At 41.9% G+C, this 27,368-nt stretch overlaps 1 protein-coding gene and 1 pseudogene across 7 annotated transcripts; both read left to right on the top strand.

Moving 5' to 3' along the window:
* Positions 1–986: 986 nt before the first annotated feature.
* On the top strand, positions 987–17,196 carry LOC147462904 (uncharacterized). 7 transcript variants are annotated; one of them, XM_086485969.1, is made up of 3 exons: positions 987–1,836; positions 2,112–2,194; positions 4,278–16,863. In XM_086485969.1, the coding sequence occupies exons 1-3, from the start codon at positions 1,109–1,111 to the stop codon at positions 4,418–4,420; spliced, it is 954 nt and encodes a 317-aa protein (XP_086342095.1). In that variant the 5' UTR covers positions 987–1,108; the 3' UTR covers positions 4,421–16,863. The 7 variants fall into 7 exon arrangements, with proteins under 7 accessions (XP_086342095.1, XP_086342103.1, XP_086342112.1 ...); XM_086485977.1 differs by lacking the exon at positions 4,278–16,863 and adding an exon at positions 3,468–4,254 and having other exon boundaries at positions 988–1,836; XM_086485972.1 differs by having other exon boundaries at positions 998–1,836; positions 2,060–2,194; positions 4,278–16,860.
* Positions 17,197–19,716: 2,520 nt separating this feature from the next.
* Positions 19,717–20,115, top strand: LOC147462905 (uncharacterized; annotated as a pseudogene).
* The last annotated feature ends 7,253 nt before the right edge of the window (positions 20,116–27,368 follow it).

A 27,368-nucleotide genomic window follows, 5' to 3' on the forward strand; every position in this document is an offset into this window, starting at 1 on the left:
GCATAAGGGGATGAGCAAGAGTGTCATGTGTGACCCGCTACTCAATAACCCTTTTCTAGAAATAGGATAAAATGTCAACTATCTGTGATAGTTGCCCACATATATATACAAACGATCGTGCTCAAGAAAAAATAGAAGTAAATAGGCTTATCATCATTGAGCTTCCATGTGGTGCTAACTAACAAGCTTTATCCAATGAGTTCCATGCTTTATTAAGACCTTACGTAAGCCAAAAAAATAAGTGACCCATATACATACGACCATGCTCTAGAAAGCAAGGAAAAAAATAGCTTTGCCATCTTTAACTTGCCATGTGGCACTAGTCGAGAAGCTTTATCCAATGGTTCCATGCTTTACTGAGGCCATATGCAAGCCAACAATCTCCGATGAAGGTACCTATTTAAAAAAACATCGACAATTGTCATCACTCGCATGGCTAGACTAGTACTGTAAATTTCCCAGTTGATTAAACTACAAAATTCTAGTTGTAGTTTTATTGGACCCTAAAGTTTTTAAGGTCCAAATGCTAGCATTGTGGTGCTAGCTTTGTTCCATGAAATATCCTGGTCATCTAATTATTAGTTTGACCCAAGAAATAAAGAAGCAAAAGATGGGTTGTGTCAGTTCTTTTTCCAAAACATACAAAATTCCTTTCCTTGAATTTTCCAAGAGGGATTTTTAGAAAATTAGGTTGTTTTATAGGGTTCTTACACTATTTTTCTCTATTATGGGACGGAATTTCTCCTTTCCCCTTGCCCTCAGCAGGCATTTTGGAAATTGAAAACGGCACGATATTAAGCTGAGACACATTTTTCCCGAACACTCGACCGTTGTTTTCCGGGGCAATGAAGTGGGAACCTCGTTTTGGATGAGAAAGATCGATGACCTTTTTTAGGACGATAATGACGGATGCCTTTTGCAGATGTATAATCAAGGCATAGTGTGGTGATGTGCCATTGCCAAAATGCAACTTCCACGCACGTGAAAGGAAACTGCAGAGTGGTATGTATGCATTGCAATTTGCATGGACTTTCCTTATTTTAAAAAACGTGCGTCTACACACTGCATTTGGGCATGGTGGATACATATAAAATAGCATGTTCAGAATATGCATCAACTCTCCCATTGTGAGTACCTGAGTAAGCCATCTCTGAGGTCTATGGATTCTCATACAAACTCTAACGCTTATCCTCACCCTCACCCTCCACCTAGCTCTAACCCCAATCCTCACCCGAACCCGAACCCTAATCCTAATCCTCACCCTCACCCCAACCCTGATCAGACCCATGTCCACTTTAGTTCTAACCTTCATCCTAACCCTACTAGTCTTCCTAGCCCTTTCCCTCACCTTGTTGCAGACATATTCCCTAATCCGAACGTCCTTGAGTTCAACCCTAATTCTAGCCGCCCCTACCTTGAGCTCATCAGCTTAAATACTAACCCGAACTCTAATCCTTCCTACGACCCAGCTAGCACCTATGACTTGTGCCCACATTTCAACTCCATACTTATTTGTCACCTTTGCGCCATTTCTGATAATGAGAGCTCCTACGATCTTGAGCTCAGAAGCGAACTTGCTGATCGGCACGATGAGAGCTCGAGAGGGCTCAATGCTAGCAGCTCCAGCTCCCAATACGGCGACGCCTTTGGGGAGAATTTTTTTGGCAGCGACCAAGAGTTTGTGTCCACGGATGCCGTATTTGCTCGGCACAGCGAGCTGGACAGTCATCTGATTCATCATTCCCATGTCTACTCTACGCATGCAGCAGCAGCTTCAGCTTCATCACCGAGCTTACTGGGCCATACAGCTACCGCTTCGACCTCGGGCATTGAAGGGTAAACATTACTGTATGTCTGTGTATATTATCATGTAGGCGGAGCTGATGATGGTGTGTGCGCATATATTGTGTGTGTGTGTGTGTGTGTGTGTGTGTGTGTGTGTGTGAGAGAGAGAGAGAGAGAGAGAGAGAGAGAGAGAGAGAAGCCATAAAGAGCTACGCGCTCCCTGTGTGTTTGTGCGCGTGCGTGTGTGTGTGTGTGTGTTTGAGAGAGAGAGCAGGTCCACGAGACCTAGTCAAGAGACGCACCAAACAATAGCCATACGTGTGAAGGGCGCTGACCCCCGGACACTTTTCGATGGTTACTTCTGGCGTAAATACGGCGAAAAGAGCATCAAGAATAAGAAACATAAAAGGTACCTCCGCAAATTTTTCCATTACATTTGTTTTTCCCGTCCCACCTCTAAATTTGGAAATTTGCATAAAAGTCTCATTTTCCAAAAATAGGAATGTTAAGAAAGATTGAAGGTACTCTCTTTTTTTTTTGGGGGGGGGGGGAGAGCTTCCAAATTTCCGATTATTGAGTCATCATTAAAACACCTAGGTATTGTCATTTTTTTGGACGCATTAGAGGGCCGACAGGGGAGAGGTGGTTATCCCTTCCAAATATTAGCCATGAAACATGGTTGGGCAAGGGTCGCATACAATCGAGCAAGAGCCACATGTAGGCATCACTAAGGCCACCTAATTGATGCACCAGGTGTTGGGAACGACGGAGAGAACTTGTAGCATTCTGCTAGAAACCCTCCTCCTAGGAGAAGGGTGCTCAAGTGTCCAAGGGCAAGATCCGTGACCACAAGGTGTCCCTCTAGAGGTGACCCAATGGGGGGTTTGAACCCACAACCCGTAGGTTGAGAGGCCAAAGCCTTGCCGTTAGACCAACTCTTTGGGGTTTTACATCTACAATTCCTCGCTAACACTAGTTCTGCACCAAAACAAAACATTGAAGGGTCATTAATGTGATTTCAAGTTGCATCATATTGTATATGCATGCAGGTTTGCAAAGTAATATTTAAAAAAAGCAATTATTGATGCTTAGAGTAAACTACAAGTAGGAGCTTGTGAAAAATTTATCGTCGTGATAGAGTAGTTGTCCACATGTGATATTAAAACAAGGTAAGGAGGCATAAAAGCCTGAGAAGTTATTGGGGGTGGCCCCGGGTGACATTTACAGAGAGTAGGTTTAGATGAGTACTTACAATCACATAAAATTTTTGTTATGTTTGAATATAAATTTATATTATTGATTATTTATATATAAATTACAAATGGTTTATATATTCACTTAAATAATAAGGTGAAGGTACACATTGCACAATTTTATTTGAAAATAAAAAAATAAAAAAATAAAAATATGCATTATATCATTCATTATATATCCATTAGAAAAGGATGTACTTAAATAATAACATAAAATTAGAAAATAAAATAAGATAAGATAAAATAATAATAGATTGTATATTAGAAAAGGATCCACTTAAATAATAAGATAAAATGTGCACATTACATATTATCATTTTGAAAAAAAACAATAAAATAACAAGGTGAAAATAAGGCTATTAAGAAGAATTTCATAATAAGAGGCTTCTTTGTGGTAACAGTCACAACTAGCGTGAGGGTTCTCTGCAGGGGATGAGAGTGAGGCGGAGAGAGGTCTCCGCTATAGGGGTGCTTTCGGAGGGGAGAGACTGACTGGGCAGCTCTTGCACCACTCCACTGAAGCTTCAAACCCTTCTTTTTTGGACTAAAGGTGTCTCGAGGGCCTCCTGCCTTGTGCAAGGAACCATTTTCTCTCGTCGGGAGGTGGGAGATGAATGGCTTTGGATGAAGCTCACGTTAGAAAAGGGGGGGAGCAGGTATACAAAACTGAAAAAGTTTAGGGGCTTCCATCTCCTTTGCTGCATGTTTGCTTCTGGCTGAACGCAGGGTTTGTTGGTACAAAAAATGGATTTTTTTCCGCCTTATTGATGCTTATGAAAAAGTGGGGACCGATAAAACTTTTGTAGTTTGTGTCAAATTTTTTTAATGTTCTACTTTCCAAGTCGATGTATCCAATGATATACAATATGATAAGTGATTTCTTTTGGGACTTCAATAAATTGCATTGCAAAGATTTTTCAAAGATACTCTAAGGACAACCAATTTTGTACCACCATCCCTTGCTTTCAGCCTTTATGCAATGTTAAATGCCATTTCACACACATGTGTGTGTGTGTGAGAGCGAGAGAGAGAGAAATAACCTTACAAATGTGCTGGCAATCATGTGTATCTCTCTCTCTCTCTCTCTCTCTCTCTCTCTCTCTCTCTCTCTCTCTCCACATTAACATGTCAAATGTGTTCTAATAATCGCTCAATTTATTACATAAAAATTTATTACATGCCATCTCATGTCCCTCTTCTTGATTTAAATGTCTGATGTCTGATGCTGAGCTATCTTAGTCAAATCATTGGACGGCCAGAGATCCAGTCCCAAGAAGTGGAAGAAGCCAGAGGGTCATTACTTTAGAGTGTCAAGAAGAAGATTCCCCACTCAGAAGCTAATTTCTTGGAAAGGGCATTTTCCGAAGAAAAATGTTCACTAGCATTGCAAGCCCTTGGCAATGAAAAGTCCCCTGGTTGGGATGGGATGACAGTGGAATTTTATAGAGACTTTTGGGACAATCTCCAGGTCCCAATCACATGGCTGGCCAATAAATCCATTGTCGAAGGGTCGTTGGAGATAAGTGTAAAGAGAGGGCTTATCAAACCCATCCACAAACAGATATGTTGTTCTCAACTGAAACACTGGCGCCCTATAATGATGATGTCGGTGGCCTACAAAATTATTACTAAAGTTGTAGCCCTCAGATTAGCCCCCTTACTAACCAAGATCATCTCTCCCCATCAACATGGGTTCATCAAAGGAAGGTCCATTTACAATAACATCTTGGCAGCAATGGTGGGCATCGAGTACGCAACTGTCACAAAGCAAGAGTGTGTACTGCTACAGTTGGACCTGGATAAGGCTTATGACAGAATAACATGGACATATATAGAAGCCGTCATGGAAGCTCTGGGCTTTGGGCTGCGCCTATGTCGTCTGGTAAGTGTACTCGGAGTTGGAAGCCAGTTAGAGCTCCTATTCAACGATAGAGTTGTGGGCTCTTTTGAGGTCAAAAGGTCTATTAAGCAGGGATGCCCTCTGGCTCCCCTACTTTTCGCCATAAAATTGCATCCTTTAATCACAAAGCTCGAAGCTAGTGCGGAACAAGGAGAGTTGCAAGGCCTGGCTATGCCAGGAAATAGCCAACTCCTAGAAAAACATTTTTGCAGACGATATTCTCCTCTTCTTGAAGGCGTGCTCCCAGGTCATCAAGAAAGCTATGGAGATTGTACAAATATTCTCAGTAGCTTCGGGCTCCTAGTGTAATATAGAGAGGTCAAGGCTGATCTCCCTATCGGAAAATGACTTATTTGACCCTTCTGACTGGTCAGGGGAAATTGTCACAAAAGGGAATATCTTCAGACATCTGGGAGCCCCCTTGGGGGTGGACGTAACTCACAAGCAAATATTTGAGTGGGTGCTTGAAAAAACCAAAACAAAAATGAGTAAGTGGGAGTATGCTCTTCTCCCATTCCCAAGTCGGATAAAAGTGATAAATTCCTTTATGATTCCTTATATTGCCTTTACTAGCCCGCTTCTCAAGATAGCTAAGTGTCAGTGGAAAGATTTCTTTAAACCAGTGAAAAGGTTTTTATGGAAAAACAACATGACATCCTCCAGGCCATGGCAATGAGCCCGTTGGGAATCAGTTGCTCAGCCGGTGAATCAAGGAAGCCTCGGAATTCTGAACCCTGTGGCCCATGCAAAAGCTTGTTGCAAGAAATTTCTTCTTTCCTTGGCTAAACAGGATCAAGTTTGGGCTATCATGATCAAAGATATGATAGAAGCAGCTAAATTTGGCTCATAATGTGGAAAGTGGAGAGGGGTGGAGGTTCATGACAAGCTATTAGCCCCGATGTAGACTACCCTAAGACTGGGGGGCAACGCAGGAGAATTGGTAAGAAAATGCAATAGAGCAGCAGAGGTCTTAAAGTGGGGCGAAAAAACTAGATACTTCAAGAACTCCATTTTGCATTGATCCCCCTGGCTTTCCAAAGTTGTAGATTCGCCACAAATTCCCTATTGGATAGAGACAGCCAGGAAGCTGAATAATAATGGTCTGAATCGACTTGGGCACTTCTGGGAGAGTGACAACAAGAGTTGGAAAATGATTGACCTTCTGGTTATCCAGTACCAATTGAATAGCTTGGAGGTCTTGCTGGTCCACAAAGTGAGGAAAGAGCTTGACAATATAGTGATGCCTATCTATGATTTAGAGTTTGACTAATGCCTCAAAATGGCCCGGAAGCACTCTCTTATGGAAACCCCATCCTAAAGACATTTACCAAACAATGATGCATAAGAAGAATTGGTTTAGTCCCCTTAACAAGATATGGAAAAAACAATGGCCGGAGGAAAGGGGGGAGCAAGTAATGGAGAGCCAAAGGTTCCGCATCACATGGAGGTATTCTTGTGGAAGGTAATTTGGGGTGCTCTACCGACGGGGGGTGAAAATTCAAGAAAGATAGATTGGGTCAGATCGATGCTTGGGGTGCAAGTTGGCTAGTGAAGATCTGGCCCACCTCTTCATGGATTGCCCAACTATCAAAGGCCTTGCAGGGAAAATATGCAAGTGGGTCCAAAAACCATGGAAAATTGATTTTTACAAGACTGATCTATTCCTTGGAGGGAAGAATTCAAGTTGTCCTGCCATCCTCATCAACACTCAATTCGTCAGGTACTTCTTCTTACATAATGTATGGCAGACAAGGAACCGACGTGTGTTTGAAGAGGTCTTGAGGTGGCAAGCTTCGTAGAAATTATACAAGAAAGCAAAGTGCTAATATGGACGCTCAGACACAAGCAACTCTTGGAGGATTGATCTAGGACTACTTGTGCCTTGTTGTCAGCAGAGGGCATGCCTAGGACAGGGAAAATCTTGGCTATCGGTAATTAAAAGATCTCACAAGAACATGATAATGGACCCTAGGTATGAATGATAAGGGGGCCAGTCGGTTGGGTTGGATGCCCTGATAGCCGAGGTAATTATGGTCCCGGGATGACGTCATGGCTCAACACGAGCATGACAAGACCTTGTAATTATTTGGGTTGATCAATATAATTCACTCACAATTGTGAGTTTTGCCAAAAAAAAAAAAAAAAACCTTCTTGAGCCCATTGTGAAGTCTTCACCTTGTCTTTAGAGCCATTAGAAGACGGTGGAATACTGCTAGAAACAAGCAAAAGAGTCATGGCAGCTTTGTAAAAAAATAAGAAAGTGTTAGTCATTAAGGTCGAGTTTAACTAGAATCAGTGTTAAGGAAAGGGTTGTCTCAGCTCAGCCTTGAGCTGATTGAAAATTGAGACTAGCCGATTGCAAACCATAGTAAACGAAAGAAAAACGATGAAATATATGAGAAAATACCTCAAAAATCGTCAAATTTATGCTAGTATTTTTGGTTCATTTCTTTGTGGTGAGGAAGAAATTCGTCGCTTAATAAAAAAGACTTTCTCGAATATTGATTAGAATTAATTTATAGAATGTAAGAAAACTTAAGACATGTAAAGCTGTGAAATGAAATGTGAAATTAAAAGAACTCATAATGAGTGTGTGGTTGCATCTATAGAATCTACTAGAATTATACAAGGTGAAGCTTCACTTTAACATTCTAAAGCAATAGAATGCAAAAAAAATCAAGCCATCGTGATGTGAAATCAAGAGTGAAATAAAAAGATCCATATACTATTTTTAAAGATAAAATAACATTTAAGGTATATCTCAGTCATCACTGAAAACATTGAATGTATGCTAACCGAACTTTCCTCCAAGGCTTCTTTTAGAAAGCCAACAAGGTGAAAGTTCACTTAGGCTTACATAAGGCTATGAGAAGGATTTAATAACAAAAGTTTTTAAAGAAAAATAAGAAAGTGACAGTAATTTTTTTAAACATTTGTTATCACAAAAAAATATTTTGTTTCTTGAAAAAAGTGTGCCAATAAACTATTTAAACTATAATATACTTTGAAAACATAAAAAATAATGTTCAAAAATTTATCTGCAATGCAATATTCAATGGTTCTCTTGAAAGAGAGGTACACAAATGTCAACATCCCTCACAAGACTTATAAAAAATATTTTTTTAAAAAGGCTTTTGCAATGTGCCACTAATTAGCAAGCTTTATCCAATGGTTCACAAATGCACCAAAAATTAAACATTTTATTAAGATCTTTCTTATGTACAAAAAGACACATCGAAAAACTAAAACAAAAGAATATTTTAATGTCCTTATAAAAAAAGATAGATTAATAAGCATAGAGAATAAATAAAACAATTTGATAAATTGACTTTTTGTGAAGTCTAAATAAAAGGAATTTATGTAAATCAGAATATAAAAAAATATAATTGAACCAATACTTTACATCATGATCAAACTTCTATGAATACGAAGGAAGCATGGAGAGGTGACGGCTGACTAGGGTAGTGTTTAACACTAGGTTGGTAACCTAACAGGACATAAAAGTGTCCTTTCAGGGTTTTGAAAAAAACCTCCAAAACCATAGTAGATCCACTGATTTTGTAAAATCCTTTCATGAGGTTATACAAGTTTTTTATTTTTTCCATGTGTAGTAAAATTTCTCATCTTTTGGTCACACCAAGCCTCCAAAGTTAGTGGACCAGTGCATTTTCATCAAAATAATCATTTCTTACGTTTTGTTGCATAAAAATAAGACTAAAGATTTTTGTAGGACTTGAGATAAATTCCCTAGTTAACTTCAATGGGTTGGTGATCATAACATATGATTGCTTCTCACTCACTATTTTTTGTTTTGCCCAAATAAATAGGTACAAAAAAGTTGAATTTTTACCATTCTGCAAACCTATCATCAAAGTTTCTATAGCCACGCTCAATACAAATAATATATGCGTGTTTTCTTAGTCCCCTATTGTCCTTTATGTTCATAAGGAGCCATGGAGCATGTCAAAAGAATAATTCATCTCTTACCAAGGGGAATCTTGGGGACAAAGATGAAGTTCTAAATACAACAAACATGAAAAAAATGGGTTCGACAATATGAGTTGTAGAATCCCATAGAAACTAGTCAAATTTGATCCTTATGACTAGATATGGTTACTACCTACAAAATGCATGTAGTTGTCACAAGAAACTAACAATATTGAAAAAGCTATACTTGATATACTAGAATGTTTCGTTTTCTTCTATAATTGTACTATACAAAATAGGGTATTAGGTGCCCCAAAACTGAAGAAATATTAGCTTTATGTTACAATATGCGACATGGAAAATAAAAAATGCATTTGGATATCATGAAATCCACCAAAAAAATCATAGAAGAGCTAAAATTGGCTAAAAAACAGGATTTGACAATTTTTAAAATTTGGTCATAATTTGCAACTTTAATATTTATTTCTCCCTAGAAGCATCAGGACATGTTGAGGACTACTAAAGATAGTTCTCTAGCATTATAGACCTCACAAAAATGAATTCTAGAGTGGTATAGTTACAAAAAGTTGAAAAAAGCCAAAAACAGGACCCATTTTTTCACATAGTTTAGGTTGTGAATGTTGTGCAAGGACAAAGTTAAAGATGGAATTGATATTCCAAAAAAATGTTGAGTTTTTTTCAGCTCACGAGAAAACTTTCTAGATAGATAGCACCTCAAAATCCATTTTGAAACTCTTGACATAATTCAAGGAAAATGGTCACTTAACAGGACATAAAAGTGTCCCATTACCAATCTAGTGTTAAAACAAATCAAGGTCTAGTGTATTTTAATCTACTGAAATTGTAAAATGTCGGTTAAAGTTTGAGCTTGCCTTTAAGAGAGCCGGGAAATTTACACAAATTTTAGTGTAACTATCGATAGAAGCTTCAAATTTTGACTTAAAAAATGGGAGGGGAAAGTAGCCAACCCCTACATGCCCCAACGTTTTGTGAGCGCGAACACATAGGGGATGGAAAAAGGTACACATGGCAATGATGGCACATGGGGGAGAGAGAGAGAGAGATGCCATGTAGATATTCTCTCTCTTATTAAGTTATGGGAAAATCACCAAAATACCCCTCTAATTTGTGGAAATTCCGAAAATACCCTTGTATCTATTTTAGTTGGATTTGTTCAAGATTTTCTAATCTTTATTGCTTTTTTACAATTGAGATCCGTTTTTGCACGCTTAGCATGTATTTTGTCGCAAATTCCCTCACGAAAAAGGAAATTATGTCTATAGATAATGAAGCAATTCTTCTCCAAAACCAACTCAATTTATAGATTTTACAATTTTTTATTTTTTTTGCAAAACTCACAATTATAAACCACAACTACTCGTAGTCTTTACTTATTACAAGATGTCATCATGATATGTATTGTTCTAGACCAGTCCTTTGAGGCTTGTTTACCTCCGATCATGTGGATCGTCACTCTGCTCTCTTGCACGATTTTACCAAAGCTTGCCATAGCCAGATCCTCCTCAAACACCCGGCGGTTCCTTGCTTGCCAAATATGGTGAAAGAAGTAGTACGTGATTATTTGTATGGAGACAAGCAGAGAAGGACTTCCCAACCTGTTACTACCAAAGAACAAATCAGTCTTGAAGAACTTAATTTGCCATGTCCTTTGAATCCACTTGCATATTTTCCCAGCCATGCCATTGATTGCGTGGCATCTTGTATTGATAGACAATCAGTCTTCTTACGAAAAGGGGGGTAGGGACGTGGAGAGAGAGAGAGAGAGAGGAAGATATTTTTGGATCAACCAAATGCAGTAGGTGCGTAGGCATCGGGAGAGCGGCGACAAGCTGGTCGAGATGCGACATGACGAGGGACAAAAGATTGTCCCATAGAACTCTGTGTGTGTGTGTGTGTGTGTGTGTGTGTGTGTGTGTGTGTGTGTGTGTGTGTGTGTGTGTGTTGCAACGGTAGGGAAGGATTGACATAGGAGGATAGGAAAGATTGTTAGGGAAGGAACAAGTTTTACAGATGGGGTGGGGGTAGCTCTACGAGCACCATCCAAGGAGCCTGTTTACAAACTAACCCTCCTGCAAGCTAGGATGCAAGATGGACAACAAATGTGTTTGTGTGTGCACACGCGCACGTGTGTGTGTCTGTGCTCAAAGCATCGAGGAGTTGGGTGTGCTGCAAGACAACCCAGGTGGACGTGTGGACAATAGATCGTTGCAAAGCAGGTTGTCACAAGGAGTGTGTGTTCAATGCGAGCCTTGGTTGATGTGTTGCAGGCCACGAGAAGGAAACACCATGCACGAGGTCTGGGCTACAGAGTTTTGACGCAGGCAAAGGAAGGGAGAGGAATTCATAGTAGAGATGAATTCATAGAATTTTTGCAAGATTGGATCCCAAAAAATGTGTACTTTCCTGAATTAACATGCACTTTCACGTGGGATCATAAAATTTCATTAGGAACATCAACTCTTTGAATGAACTTTGAAAGGCCAAAATTTACCATCCGATCACTATTTTAAAACTTTCAATTTTATGCTTATTATTCATTGCAGGCATGACAACTAGGCTTCTATTATTCATGACAACTAGGCATGACAACATGACCCTTTTTTTTCAGAACTCACAATAATGCGTGGTAGATATATTAAAAGTCCAAAAAAATTACATCAGCTGCCATGTTCGTCCTGAGCTATGGCACCACACATTCCACCACCATCCACGGGCTGATAGGGGAGCCACCCTGACCCAACATAGCTACATAGACCAAACAATAACAAACGGTATATGAGTAGAATACAACGGCCGATAAGGGAGCCACCCTCGCAAAGAAGAAGATCACTAGGCAAGTCAAATCGAGTGCCAACGGAGCCCAAACTTCTATCATTGCATAGAACTCCACCTAGAAACGGTCGTCCCATCACCAGTGCTAGTTACAAAGGGTACCACCAAGTCGAAGATCATGTAGCAGAATAAGGTCGATCCCCATCGGAGATAAAATATGACATTCTCACATACCAACCAACCAAAAATAAACAGATCCTTTGAACCACACAACAGCCAACCGAGGAGGAAAATGCAAATCCTTGCCCCACACAGGCATGGACAACGGAGCCAAGATTCCACAAACGAGAGTCGAATCCATTCAAAACCACAACCCTCCCTCTGTTTTTGAGCCCAACCTCACCGAAGTACCACCAGTCGTCGAGGAGCCCTTGGTCCAGTGCCGAACAGTACCTTCACCAACCCGAGAACAAACCATCCCACCGTACGAAGACACCCCCAAGCAAACAGGCCCCAAACAGTCGCAAAGCCAAACCAGGCGAGCACTTTCGCTTCATGACAAAGCAAGAAGGTGCGCCACCGTACCCCAAATTCAAAAAATATCCTTGCTGGTCCTCAAACACCGAGTGGTAGGGCATAGATAGCCGAGTGCTCGCTCTCGAAGAAACCCCTGATGTGGGTCTCCTCGACCCCCACCACTCGACCACAGCAATGAGGGCTACACTTAGCCCACACCCCCTAACAACCCCGAGACGAACCAGCGAAGGGCTTCGGCCCCCATCTCATGTGCGAATGATGAGGCAATCCCAAGAGAGGAGAGAGCTAGGGTTTGAGCAAGCATCGCACAAGTATCACAAAACTAGACCTTGTAGGAGGAATTTTTCTTATCAAATTATCAAATGTTGTTATATGTTCCAAACAATAGATAAGTAAGATAAAGATAAAGATGTGCCCTTCTACCCACTTTACCTTCTGTTCCCACCTATCTTAAACCGTATTGAGATCTTAAGAAACATTTTCGGGCATTCATCTTTTGATTATTATCCATGAGTACACTTTCTCACATGACTCATTGTCTTTTGATGTGTCCTTTCTCTCTTCAATATAGTCATTTTTGAGAGAGACAAAGGCCACCATACCCCAGATTCAAAAAATGTCCTTGCTGGTCCTCAAACACCGAGTGGCAAGGCACAGACAGTCGAGTGCTCGCTATCGAAGAAACCCCTGATGTGGGCCTCCTTGACCCCCACCGCTCGACCACAGTAACTGCAGCTCTCACTACGTCTAGCCAACACCCCACCAAGGACCCCCAGACGAGCCACCGAAGGGCCTCGGCCCCCATCCCATGTGCAAATGCTGAGGCAATCCCAGGAGAGGAGAGAGTTAGGGTTTGAGCAAGCATCGCACATGTACCACAAAACGAGATCTTGTAGGAGGAATTTTTCTTATCAAATGTTGGTATATGTAGGAAACAATAGACAAACATGATAAAGATGTGCCCTTCTACCCACTTTGCCTTCTGTTCCCACCTATCTTAAACCGTATTGAGATCTTAAGAAACACTAGTATGTGACCCGCGCGTTGCTGCGGTCATAAAATTTTAAAAGAAGAGTCGCAAAACTGTGAGTTCTCATAGGGCTTTAGTGCTCGAGGATTTCTCAAGCTCAATAAAGAAATAGTATAGATATCGAAGTATTAAATTTCAGGGTTGGAGTTTCTTTATGACCTTCAAAAGGAAAAGTAGAGTAACCCTTTAAGTGACACATGGATGACTCTAGGGCTCATCTCTCTCTCTCTCTCTCTCTCTCTCTCTCTCTCTCTCTAAAACACACACACACACACACACGTGCCCCATGCAAGGGTGTAGTAGATTTTCAATAGGTGTGATCGGGGTGGTGAGAGAGTGATCATGGATGTATTGGACATTCAACTTTTCTACGTCTATCATGCTCTTTTATTTTGGGGTTATTTGAGATTCTCGATGTTTGTAATAAGCCATGTTCAGTGTATTTTTGCCACTAAAATTGTAATTTTTAATATTTTTGGCAGGCCCTATTCTAGAACCCCACCTCCCCCCTGTGTGTGTGTGTGTGTGTGCACGCTCATGTTGTCCCACATAAGGTGTAGGTAGTGTCAATCGACTCCGGGATAATTCGACTTTGACCCTTTGTGCAAAGCTACAACATGCAATGTGCACATTCTCGGGGCTAGAAGAAAAATTATACATGAAGGTACCAAGTGTGAGATTTTAGCTCAACATTATACAATGCGTGAAATATTTGAAAGTTCTACATTTTTTGAAGCTCAAGTATAAATTTCAAGGCTAGAAAGGAAAAGGGAGTTCTTTATGCTCCGCACAATCTAGCTCGGCCAAATTCCAATGGGATCGACATTGGGGGTCATACAGGCCGTCGAATTTGGATTGTCGAGTAAATTCAGGACGAAAAAGTAAATTTGGGCCAGTAAATTTGTCTCGCACCTTACATGTCAAAGCCACGATCTGTCCTATGGGCTCTAACCACCACGCTCACATGCTTTCACTGAAGATCATGGTACTCCTATGCATTACATTGTAAGTGTAGACTGATTTGTAAATTTGGGTGCCGATCACATGGTCTATAAGATCACATGGTCTATAATGCATGCATGTCATGATTTGTCACCTCTACCCTTGATCTCAATTAACCACCCCCATGCCATATAATGCTCGGTGTTCTTTACGGCCTTCAAAATGCTAAGTAGAGCCACCCTTTACAAAAACAAAAGTAATCACCCTTCAAAATTGAAAACGAGAGTGAAACTCCATGGCCTTGCTAAAGAGTTTAAATAATATAAATATAAATATAGTACTAAATATTGTAACTTTTTGAAGAGTTTAAATAATATAAATATAGATATAGTACTAAGTATTGTGACTTTTTGAAAGAGCTTAGAAGTCAAAACTAAATCTTTTCATTTTCTACCATAGAGTACTTACTACTTACCCTTTACTTTTATGTTTCAAACCAAATGACTTAACATAAAACCAAATGACTTGTTAGTTACCCTTCACTTTTACATTTCAAACCATATGTTTGTTAAGATTTTTGAAATGAATGAGAGAGTGACACATGGATACCCTCTCCTTCCTCGAAAACTTTAAGCTCAGATATAGATTTTCATGCACTTACAAAGGGGCATTCATCTTTTGATTATTATCCATGAGTACACTTTCTCACATGCCTCATTGTCTTTTGATATGTTCTTTGTCTCTCCAATATAGTCATTTTTGAGAGAGACGAAGGCCAGGATAAGTCTTAAATACAACAAAATTAAATTTTGGTGACTCTCCCTTGAAATCATAGTTGTCATCGGAAGTGGAAGAATGTAGCCCATTTTGGTTTGAAATCCATATTTGAACAAAGATACTTTCCCTAAGTTAGATGGCAAGGAAGTGGAAGAATGTAGCCCATTTTGGTTTGAAATCCATATTTGAACAAAGATACTTTCCCTAAGTTAGATGGCAAGCAGTGTTCGGGAGAAATGCGTCTCAGCTTAATATTGTGCCGTTTTCAATTTCAAAAATGCCAATTGAAGGCAAGGGGAAAAAATTTTGCCCCAAAATAGAGAAAATTAGTGTAAAAACCCAAAAAATAAACCTAACTTTCTAAAATTTCCTCTTGGAAAATTCAACAAAGAGAATTTTGTATGTTTGGAAAAATGATTTTTCCTGAAGACTCATAGCAAGTCTAAGAGTCCGGGTGATCTTTTCCTTAAAAAAAACATAGATGTACGTACGGAACATTTTAATACGCATTGAAAGAAAACAAGCATTGCATTAAATCATTGAACATTTTATGGATTGATATCATAGTTTCCATTTAAGCCATGAACGGACTTGTAGTCTTGCAATAAAGAAAAAGGATCCTTCAGCTAGCTAGGTTCTTGCATCATCTTCAAGTTTGCGGGTAATTCCTAGACTTAATCAAATACCTATGTATTACTTATTCATCTTGCAACACAACAGGGCTAGAAAAAAACATTTTTTCCAACCGATCAAAATGACGAGAAGCTTGAAATTATCTCGGTTTTCATGTCGAAATTTGAAGCTTATGCCGGTAATAACACTAAAACTTGTGTAAATTTGCCGGTTTTCTTAAAGGTAAGCTCAAAATCTAACTGGAATTTTATAGTTTCAGTCGGTTAAAATACACTAGAACCCGGTTTTTTTCTAACACTACAACACACTTTTTTCATGTTTAATGATAGCCTTAGGTTCATCAAACTTTGACGGACCCTCTTCAACCTTGAAAATTTCACCCTAATACTTTTCATGAATAAGTTAATACAGTGCTCCTTTTGAGATAGAAAAAAATCCCGAATAACATCTTTAAGTTTGCTGTAATCTTCACAAATTAATTCCAAAAATATAGTGAGAGAAAACGACAATTTAGTGTTAGGATACTTGAATCTCCAAATATGGACTTGTTCATACTGAGAAAATTGTTTTTCAGAGCACTATTGCATATTAGTTAATATTGATAAGAGGGAGGCTTCCCGTAAGCACCAGGAAGTTGTGTTTTTTTCATACACAGTGCTTAATTGTAACGGTATATAATCACGATGGTATTCTAGTGGTTACAAGCTTAGTGTCTACAAAAACCCTTCTATCTATCGAGCCAAAATACTACTTCTTTAGGAAATACCTTGTTTAAGCTTAAGGCTTTCTCAACCAAAAAGGCAACAAATCACAATTTCTAGTTTCCTTTGACACTTTCAATTTTTGAAAAATGTTTGAAAAATTGGCTTATGTGCCCATTTTTTATTACATTATTAGTATAGCCGACGGCTTCGTCGTCTCTCTTTTTGTGTCGCTTCGTCGCCTCTCTCTCTCTCTCTCTCTCTCTCTCTCTCTCTCTCTCTCTGCATCACTGTGTTCCCAGGCGCTACAAGCCACACCCGCCGATTGAAAAAAAACTGACGCGTGGCAAAGGGGGAACCGAAATTCCCTCCCCCTTTACCTTTAGTATAGATATATCACCAAAAACAGCTTTTGCAGCAAAGAATCTAAATCTAAAATCTTCGACAACTTTTGATTTTCTTGTGTGCCCAATTTGTAAGCGTAAAACTAGTAACAAGCATAGATAAGATATATAGCCTTTAATTTTATTAGTTTTTAGCCATTTTAATTGTTGATTCTTAACGAAGGATTGGTTATTATAACTTGGCAGGAGCTACTTCAAATGTGCTGAAAGTGGTTGTGATGTGACAAAGCATTTGGAGCTTTGCTCTGAAGATTCTAATTTTGTGATTGTGACCTACAATGGAAAGCATTATCATGCTCCTCAACACGTATGACGTTTTTGGCCCATACTACAATAAAGCAATAGAAAAGATGTACACATTTTGTATTATATTTGATGCCATAGAAATATTAAGAGTTCCTAAATTTCCATGTAATGATAAAGATATTTAAACATTAGTTTGGTACCACAACATAATATTTATGTGTCATTTTTTAACAATTTTCAATAAAATTCTATGTGAACTAGGTGTGGTTGTGTGGTCACAGTCCCGTACGCAGGTTTGAAGCATCACTTTGCCCCCAAAAAAAAAAAAAAAAAAAAAGCCATGTGCATTGAAAAAATCTTCTCAAAAAACCTAAGGGGAGCTTTGAGGGTGTTTAGTATCCTTAAAACTTGGAGCCCAAAAGGATGTGGAATCACACTCATAAAAGTAGTCACGGAGAATCGCACTCAACATTTAGAAAAAATGTTGGTGAATGTGATGGAGGGCCTCTTTATCACAAGAAGTTTTGGACAAATTCTCACAATAATTCCCACATTGTGACTTACCCCAACATCATGAGCTTCTCTGAGGGAGTCACTGCATACCTAGCGAGGTACGATTGGGGGCAGGGGACCGCCGGCCCCAGCTTCTGTGAGGGAGGCATTGCATACCTAGCGAGGTACGATTGGGGGTAGGCCCAGGGGGCCGGCGGTCCCCTGCCCTTAATCGTAGCGAGGGGGCCGGCGGTCCCTTGCCTCCAATCGTACCTCGCTAGGTATGCAGTGCATCTCGAGCAGAAGTTCATGATGTTACGTATTGTATAAAAAACAATTTAAAAAACTCAGTTTTCCTGCATGATTTTTTTTAAAAATCTTCGTGTGTATTTGCCATAATTTTCTTATGTAAAAGTAAGCATTAGGAAGAGAATGTGATTTATGGAGGGCTCTTTATTTGACATAAACTATGGAGAAGATAAACATTTTGACCAATTGTTAGGTGCATGCTGATGAAGCTTAAAATAAATTACTCTCACCCTCTCTTAATTACCCTCCTCTAGCTTACGGTTGGGTTTGCGTGTTTTAATTTCAACATTACTCTCTTTTACCATTCCACATGACTCCATTCATCTCCATAGTATTGCCTGTCGCCTATGGCTGCCCCTCTCTCTCTCTCTCTCTCTCTCTCTCTCTTCGTGCAGGCCTTTTCTCTTTGTCGACTCTTGTTGAGCACGTTGGATTCAAAGTGCACTGGCCGGGGGAACAACACATGGTAGGGGGGGAATGGAATCCCTCCCCCTTTTATAAAGGTACTAGTAAAACCACGTCGTCTTCGGTGGCATGGCCGCCGCTCTTACCCTCAAGCCCCTCCCTCTCTCTCTCTCTCTCTCTCTCCCTCTCTCCTACCTTTTGGTCTCATAGATCATAATTGCATTTTGGAGGCATGGATATAACATTTTGTTTTGTTTTGTTTCATCTTTATGCATTCTAGAACCTTGTCTCTCTTTCCTTAATTTGACTTTTGGTGTAGCCACTTTAGCAAGGTGAGATTGTACGATTGGGGCGGTGCCCCATTTGCTTGCCCTTACAGCTCCATGTCATTTATCTCTCTTGCTACGTGGGACCTCTCTCTCTCTAACTTGCCAGGCAGCAGGGAACACTCACCTGAGGCAGGAGCTGGCCCCTCTACCAACTTTGATACAATATGAAGCTGAGGTCGCATTGACATAAGCTAGCGACGCACTCCAACAACTCAGAGACTATAGCCATATTTGACCCCATGCAATCTTCCTCCTATCCTACAACCACATGCTTTGACCCTGTCTCCTTGTCCTATCCTGATTTGTGTAGTTCCAACAGTAGCACTTGTACTTACGACATTATTTACACTGCCTCCTTGGCATACAGGCGAGGTGTTTTGTCCTATGATTTCCTCTCTCTCCGAAAAAATCTTGTCTTTGTCCCTAATTTAACCTTCGAGTGTAGTCACTCTAGCAAGGCATACATACATACTGAATAACGTATTGCCTAAGTTTGTGTTATTTTCAAGTCATATCACGAATATCAGTATGTATCCGACTGTCTTGGCACAAATCCTTCCTGTTAGGGCAATTTTTAAGTGAGCTCACAGATCCCCTCTTACCTTGGTACAAATCCTTCTTATTAGTGGATTCTTAAAATGAGCTCGCAAAAGAAAGATTATAATCCCTTCCCCTCCACGTTCTCTCTCTCTCTCTCTCTCTCTCTCTCTCTCTCTCTCTCTCTCTCTCTCTCTCTCTCTCTCTCTCTCTCTCTCTCTCTCTCTCTCTCTCTCTCTCTCTCTCTCTCTCTCTCTCTCTCTCTCTCTCTCTCTCTCTCTCGCGCGCGCGCGCGCGCGCGTACGTCGATAGAGTATCTTCCATCAACGCCAACTACCACCCATCACTGCCATTCTCGAGGTGACATGCTCTCTCTCTCTCTCTCTCAGCGACAGTCTCTCACTATCCCTCCTCCAGGTTTTTGGCACTCTCTCTCTCCCCTTGGCTATGCAAAGAGACTCAACTCAGACAATGCTCTCTCTCTCTCTCTCTCTCTCTCTCTCTCTCTCTCTCTCTCTCTCTCTCTCTCTCTCTCTCTCTCTCTCTCTCTCTCTCTCTCTCTCTCTCTCTCTCTCTCTCCGCGCAAGAGAATGAAGGTTGGAAGGCTGCAAAGAATTCACTGTATCAGAACGTTTATATCTATTTTTGCCTCCCTAATTCTATGCTACAAACCCAATCCATTTTCAGCCGGATCCATGGACATTGACAAAGCTAATGTCCTTAGTGTAGATCCAGAAACACTCACAACAGCCAATGGTCGTGCAATTCACGATGGTAGGATGCTAGCGGAGCACCTCAAGCGGCCATATCGCCAACATTATGAAAGTCGCAAGCGCTTGGTTGAAAGCAACAATGTGAACCGAATTGAAAGCGGAGGGGGAGCGTCATCGATGGGAATTCGTGGAGGCGGCATACTTGGATCCTCCCGCTCAGGTGTGGCTCATTGCCTGCCATGCCAGTTGCTTGCAAAACCAAGTGGTGTTGGTGGATTGGCAGGATGTGTAGGTCGAATGTTTTGTGGCCATATATCTCTCATACCTTCGGGATGGAGGTGTACAAGGTGTTTGACTGTGAATGCAGAGCCAAGGGCTTGACCAAAGTGTCGCGCTGCTCTGACAGGCCCTGCCCGATACACGTCGCTCCTGGCGATCCGTGCAATCATGTCGTGCATGACATCCTCAACATATATGCCATCCTTATGGGCGCTAGGGTGGCTTACGCCTGGCACGAACCAGCTCCCTCTCTCTCTCTGCATCAAAATGTGTATATTGGTTTTCGCCTCCCCACTTCTATGATACAAAACCAATCCATCTTCAGTCGGATCCATGGACATTGAGACAAAGCCAATGTCCTTAGCATAGATCCAGAAACACTGACAACAGCCAATGATCGTGCAGCTCACGATGGTAGGATGCTAGTGGAGCGCCTCAAGCGGTCATATCACCAACATTATGAAAGTCGCAAGCGCTTGGTTAAAATAAAAGATGTGGCGGAACTGAAAGCAGAGGGGGAGCGTCATCGATGGGAATTCGTGGAGGCGGCATACTTGGATCCTCCCGATCAGGTGCGGCTCATCGGCTGCCATGCCAACTGTCTGCAAAACCAAGTGGTGTTGGTGGATTGGCTGGATATACAGGTCGAATGTTTCATGGCCATATATCTCTCATACCTTCGGGATGGAGGTGTACCAGGTGTTTGACTACGAACGCATAGCCAAGTGCTTGACCAAAGTGCCGCGGTGCTCTGGCAGGCCTTGCCCGACATACGCCGCTTCTAGTGATCCGCGCAACCATGTCGGCATCCTCAACATATGTGCCATCCTTATGGGCGTTGGGGTGTCTTATGCGTGGCACGAACCTACTCCCCCCCCCCCCCCCCCCCCCCCCCCCCCCTTTCTCTCTCTCACACACACACAATGTGTGGGGAGTCGGGACCCAAAGAATGAACGTTGTGTCTTTCGAGGACTTGCCTATGTGCACCCCTCCTCCAGGCCACCGGTTCTCTCTCTCTCTCTCTCTCTCTCTCTCTCTCTCTCTCTCTCTCCATCCAATTGAGATCCGTTTTTGAGTGATTAGCGTGTAATGTGTCCCAAACAAATTGCCTCACAAAAAAAAGGCAATTATGTCTAAAGCGATTCATGTCTAAAGCCTAGCATCTTGTATTGATAGACAATCAGTCTCTTATGAAAAGCTACAAACTTTTTTATATTCTTTGGAGAAAGTTAATCTCATGAGCAGGGGTATGTGTGGTTGAATGCACAGCCAAGTGCTTGACCAAAGTGCCCCACTGCTCATGCAGGCCCTACCTGACACACGCCCCTCCTAGCAATCCTCACAACCATGCCATGCATGATATCCTCAACATGTGTGTCATCCTTACGAGTGTTGGGTAGCTTATGCCTGACATGAACCAGCTCCCCTCTCTCTCTCTCTCTCTCTCTCTCTCTCTCTCTCAATGTGCGGGGAGTCGGGATCCAATGAATGAATGATGTGTCTTCTGAGGACTTGCCTATGTGCACTTGTCCTCAGGCCACCGGTTCTCTCTCTCTCTCTCTCTCTCTCTCTCTCTCTCTCTCTCTCTCTCTCTCTCTTCTCTCTCTCTCTCTCTCTACGATTGCGATCCGTTTTTGAGTGATTAGCATGTAATTTGTCCCAAATTGCCTCACAAAAAAAGGAGATTATGTCTAAAAATAATCGATTCATCTCGAAAGCCTAGCATCTTATATTGATAGACAATCAGTCTCTTATGAAAAGCTACATACTTTTTTACCTTTGAAGAAATCTCATGACTGGGGGTATGTGTGGTCGATTGTGAAAAAAAGGCCAGGGGTATTTGGGACTTTTGGAAAATTTGAAGGACATTTTGGGAATTTATGATAAAATATTGGGAGGGGGAAAGTGTGGACTCTCTCTTTCTCTCTCTCTCTCTCTCTCTCTCTCTCTCTCTCTCTGCACAGCACATTGCAGGCCTCACGTTCATGTTGTACCAGCACAGCCAACCCAAACCCCATCGCCGTTCCGCTCACCGCTATCCTCACAACTGACATCATTATGAGCTCGTTCAGTCCAAAAGTACGACATCATTAGAGCATGGTCACGCGAGGCTTAGTTATCAGTTATATATAACTAAGCCAACTATGTCCGCACAGAGCATTACATGAATAACTAAGCCTCTTGCATGGTCACGCGAGGCTTAGTTATTCATTCATCCTCCCAACTAAACCTTGAACCTCATGACTATGCCAAAATCGGCATAGTTACAAAGGGTGGACATAGTTATTCATTTAATGCTCCTTTTTGCGTGTGACCAAGAATGAGACTTAATTATTTGTTCAAATAACCGATAACTAAGCCTTGCATGACCATAGCATTATGAGCTCGTTTAGTCCGGAAGTGGGCCTTCCCTTTTCCTGGTGCAGCTTTCCTTGAAGCTGCAGCTGTCAACAACAGCCGGCCGGCTCTCTCTCTCTCTCTCTCTCTCTCTCCTTTCGCGCATGCAATCCTTCTCTCTCTCTCTCTCTCTCTGCGTAGGCAATTCTTGTCTCTCTTTCTCTCTCTCTCTCTCTCTCTCTCTCCTTTCGCGCATGCAATCCTTCTCTCTCTCTCTCTCTCTCTCTCTGCGTAGGCAATTCTTGTCTCTCTTTCTCTCTCTCTCTCTCTCTCTCTCTCTCTCTCCTTTCGCACAGGCCATCCTTCTCTCTCTCTCTCTCTCTCTCTCTCTCTCTCTCTCTCTCTCTCTGCGTAGGCAATCCTTGTCTCTCTCTTTTCGAGCGCGCAAGTGCAAGCTTCATTGCCGAATGAAGCTTCTGCGTTGCCATGTGTCGGAGGGGCCCGGAATCCCTCCCTCTGTTATTATAGTATAAATAGGTAGGTAGATTCTTCCATTAGAAAATGTTAACGGCTCCATTGCATCCTCCTCTAACGATTTACAAAGGAAAGACTACAAATATAAAAAAACCCACTTCTTGTTGTCGCTGCACAGAAAACACCTCCTTCCCTTTCCTTCTTTCTTCCTTCTCCCTTCCCTCTTTGGAGAAAACAGCTCTGAAAGGGCTTTTAGGTTATGAAAGTTCCTGACACTTTGGAGAACGAGGGCAACTCTGAGGTTTGATAGCGATGGCAGGTGAGGATGAACTCCTCTTGTCCTCACGTGGTTTGTGATTTGTCGCTCCTGCCCTCGCTCTTTATTGTTAAGCCCACTCCAAGCTTGGTGTACATTCCAGCTCGCATCATTGGTGAGGGTTGGCGGTGGCTGTTGCCCACGACCGCCTGCTCCGGAGTGGGTGTGCAAGTGGGTGATCTGTACTTGGGCGCCGTCTGCCCTTCATCCTTCGCGTAGGATCTTTTTGTTCCATTAAGTAGTTAATAATCGCTTCATTTGCAAAAGCTTCAGTAAATAATCGTTTGGATGCTAGTGCCCTAATAAAGCAAATAATCGTATTATCAGCCTTGCTTCCATTTTATCTACTTTTTGGCAAAGCAAAGGTGCTGTCTGTGTGAGCAACCTACTTTTTTGGTAATTTAGGTTAAGCTTGGAATAGAGGGGGGTGTCGGTGAGGTCGTTCACTGCGCTACTCGGTAATGAAACCCGACACGTTAGTAATAGGAGAAGATATTGTTAAATTTTTATAGATGTTAACGGCGGGTAAATTATCCGAAATGGAGTTTGCAATGCCGATGGATGAAGGCGATGGCTCGGTTTTGAAACCATTACATGACGCGAAAATGTCGAGCCTCGATTCGCCAAAGGCTTTAACCATGAAAGTGGACAAAATGTACCGATTGAAAAAGTGCCTTCTGAAGAACCAAGAGAGAAAATGGGCTCAGCTCAAGGGTTCAAATTTAAGGTTAAAACCCTCAAAGATGGCTCCTTAGGGTCCCATCTGTACGAACATAAATAAGGCGTCAAGTGCATCTGCAGTTCGCAGGCCAGGCATCTCATTTGCTAGCATACTCAAGGGGCCTAACTCTAAGGATTCTAGACAAGGCTCAGCAGAAGGGTTGTCGAGTGAAGGAGATTTCGAAAAACTGCAAAATACAAGAGTTAGACTTCAACAAGAGCTTAAGGAAGTCAACAAAATGATTGAATCCGGCCCTAACAACAACAAAAGAACTAGTTCCTAGGCAGATTGCAGTGGGCTAGTGAAAGACGGGTTGGCAGATCGGGTCTTTTCCGCTTTAAAAAAGTCTTTGCCCCAGCAAGTGGAGGTTGTCTAGGCTATTATTGTAGTGATACCACCAGCAATTATCAAAAAACAATTAGCCAGGCAAGGTGAGCTAACGCTTGTATTTGGGTTCAGTGGAAGAATCCTGAATAGGTTTGAGATGATTCAATGGCTTCAAGGCCCTCAAATTCTTGGCCATGGAGGAGCAGTTGAAAGTACTTTCTACCTAGCTAAAGGATTCTGTTCAGTGAGATTCAAAGAGGCCTCAGCATTAGGGGAATTTTGAGGTCACTTTTGTGCCCTGTAAGAATATGTAGAGAGAGAATATATACTTTATTTAAAAAATAGTGAAATGTTTGTAAAAAGGTGAGTTTGTGTCCTTTTTACCTCCGCCGAAACATGTCATTGTCAAATCTTTCACTACAAGAGGTTGTGTGCTCTTGTGACGCTGTTAGCGACGGAAATACACTGGGTTTTTACAACCCCCGGCGTCGCTAAAACCATTGCTAATAGCGTCGCTACGAGAGCGTCGTTATATGCGTCGCTATAACCGTCGCTATATAGAGACGCTCATAGCGACGCTTATAGCGACGTTTACATAGAAGTCTATAGTGACGCTCATAGCGACGCTACAGAGCCATAAATAGCGACGGTTATAGCGATGCCCGAGAGAATTTTTTTTTGGTGACAGGGCATTGAATGCCCTGCCACCCATCAACCATATTATACTTGATTCACTTTTTAAAAAAAGTGCAAGGGTAGATAATAGACCCAAAATAGTCACCCACAAGACGCATTGTTTGCAAAATTGACAAGCCTAAAATTGACAATTGTACACATCATAGGCAAAATGAATTGATTGGCAAATGTAATAATAACAATTGTACAACATCATAGGCATAAAGAATTGATTGGCAAAATGAACTGCGGTGACAAATGTAATAATATACATGGTTCAAAAAGACGTATAAAATCCGTCTCATGATACATAAGCTATGAGAAACCCTAAACTAATGCTATCTAGCTACGGCTAAACTGACATCGTCTAGTCAGACGTCTCATCGCGTCCAAGCGGCGTATCTGTCGGATTCTGCAAAAAAAGACAATAAGACAGCTTTCAGTAAGTATAAACATATAACGACATTTATAAAACAATACAAAAAATAGAAAAGAGTAAACCCTAATACTAACCATGCCGCCGCGAGAACTGAGAATGTCCATCAGGGCGTTTAAGCCCTTCCTGCCTGCGTACTCGCGCTCGTACGGTGTGGGATCACGTCCTGTCATCGACCACTGTCAAAACATACAAAGAATTCATTATGTTAGAATTAAAAAACTCATAAACCCTAAACTATCGAACATAAAGAGCAATGCGAAAACACTTACAAAATCGGCCTCAAATGATGCCCATCCACCGCTCCCCAAGTGGTGCGAGCTCCCTTCCTCTACTCGCGCTCTGGCTGCATCCTTTTGTTGCTTCCACTTGTCGGGATTCTCGCGCGCTGCTTTCTTCTCATTCTTCCAATCTTCTTTGGCCAGCCAATCTGACCCGTTCCACCCATGCTTGATTGCTTTTTGCACTTCGGAACGCTTGTGTTTGCAGTATTCGCTCATTCGAATCTTCATCAGGTCTTCATTGAAGCACTGATCCCGTGTTGGAACGGGAAACTCATCATGAAGTATGCTGATGACTCTGTTTTTTAAATGACTTGGTACTTCACTCCATTTGTTTAGTATGTAGTGTCTAAACAACTGAGAGCAAAGACCACGCATGCGCGAGATCAACTTCTTGCCGTCATCATCCATGATGATGCCGCCGCTGAAGTCGACGGAGTAAGGCAAGCCCTCTGGCCGGTGACGCGTGAACCTGGGTGTCCCGGCAGGGGTCTCTAGCGGCGTGTCGATGGGGGTACGGACGTCAGGTGTCTCCACCGGCGTCTGGGCCCCGAAGCGAGGAGTGTCGAGTGGGGTGGCTCCTGGCGGAGTAGGTAGAGGTGTGTAGCTGCTAGGAACAGTCAGCCGTGCAAAACCTGGCGTAGATGGCGATGTTGTGGCTGGTGTGGGGGCGGGCAAAGAAGGGGAGGGTAAAGAGCCTCGTCGAACACGAGGCGGTGTGGAGGCATCGGTGGCGGAATCCCCACAACAACCGCCACCGCCACCACTAGAGCGCCGGTGTCTAGACGAGTGTGAAGCTCGTCTCGTCGACGCCGAAGCTTCGGAGCACGCCGAATGCTCCGAAATAGAGGGAGATGCGGATGGAGTAGGAACGCGCGATGATGCGCCAGAGCGATGACGCTCCACGTACCACTGTCTCTGCATGCGGTGACAAAGAAGAAAGAAACTCCTCATCATCCATACCTGCATTAAACACACGAATATTTAAACTTAATATTGAATGAATAGAGTAGACAATGACGCAAAGATCATTAAATACAATGACGTAATGACGCATATAAATACAATGACGCAATGAATTGAGTGATAGAAGAGGCAAGTCGAAAACTCAGAATTTTCAATCAAAAGATGTGAGCGTGAGTAGAAAAGAGCGTTATACACCATGGAAGGTACTTAGAGAGCCAGAGCTTTTACAACACGGAGCAAAATTGTTCAAATACAATATTTGTGGCTACAAGAGATCTCTCTCTCATCCTCGCATAACTCAGCATAACTTCCTATATCTATATAGAGCTCTCCGTTTAAACACATATCCCGTATTTCATTTTGTAGCTCCTCTGCATGCACCCCATATAGAGTAGTAGCATCTTGATGCTCATCTGGCACCACCGCAGTGGCTTCTGATTGAGCATCTTCTCTGATCTCCTCCATTGATGCCGTTGTGATTGGCACATGGTAGCCTTCATACGTCCTTGCACTACGAGGGGCTACCTCTATGACGTACCACCAGTTTGATGTAGACTTTGTAGGATGAAATATTACCTGCCAGAGCCACATAACTTACATGAGAGCTTTCAAGCACATAACTTGTAAAAGGGGGATGTTAACTATTTACATACTTACTTATTCACAATGCTCGGGTAGTACGAAAGTGTCTCTTAGGTCAGTCCATTTCTTAGTAGAATCCACCTCAAGAAAACCAGACTCTCCTCTACGCACAGTAGCATTGCGACCCTCCATGATTATCTTGAACCATTGCACGTCGAACAAGTCGACAAAAAATCCTCT

Source organism: Adiantum capillus-veneris, chromosome 2, assembly GCF_014529385.1.
Source record: "Adiantum capillus-veneris isolate H3 chromosome 2, ASM1452938v2, whole genome shotgun sequence".
Classification (NCBI taxonomy): domain Eukaryota; kingdom Viridiplantae; phylum Streptophyta; class Polypodiopsida; order Polypodiales; family Pteridaceae; genus Adiantum; species Adiantum capillus-veneris.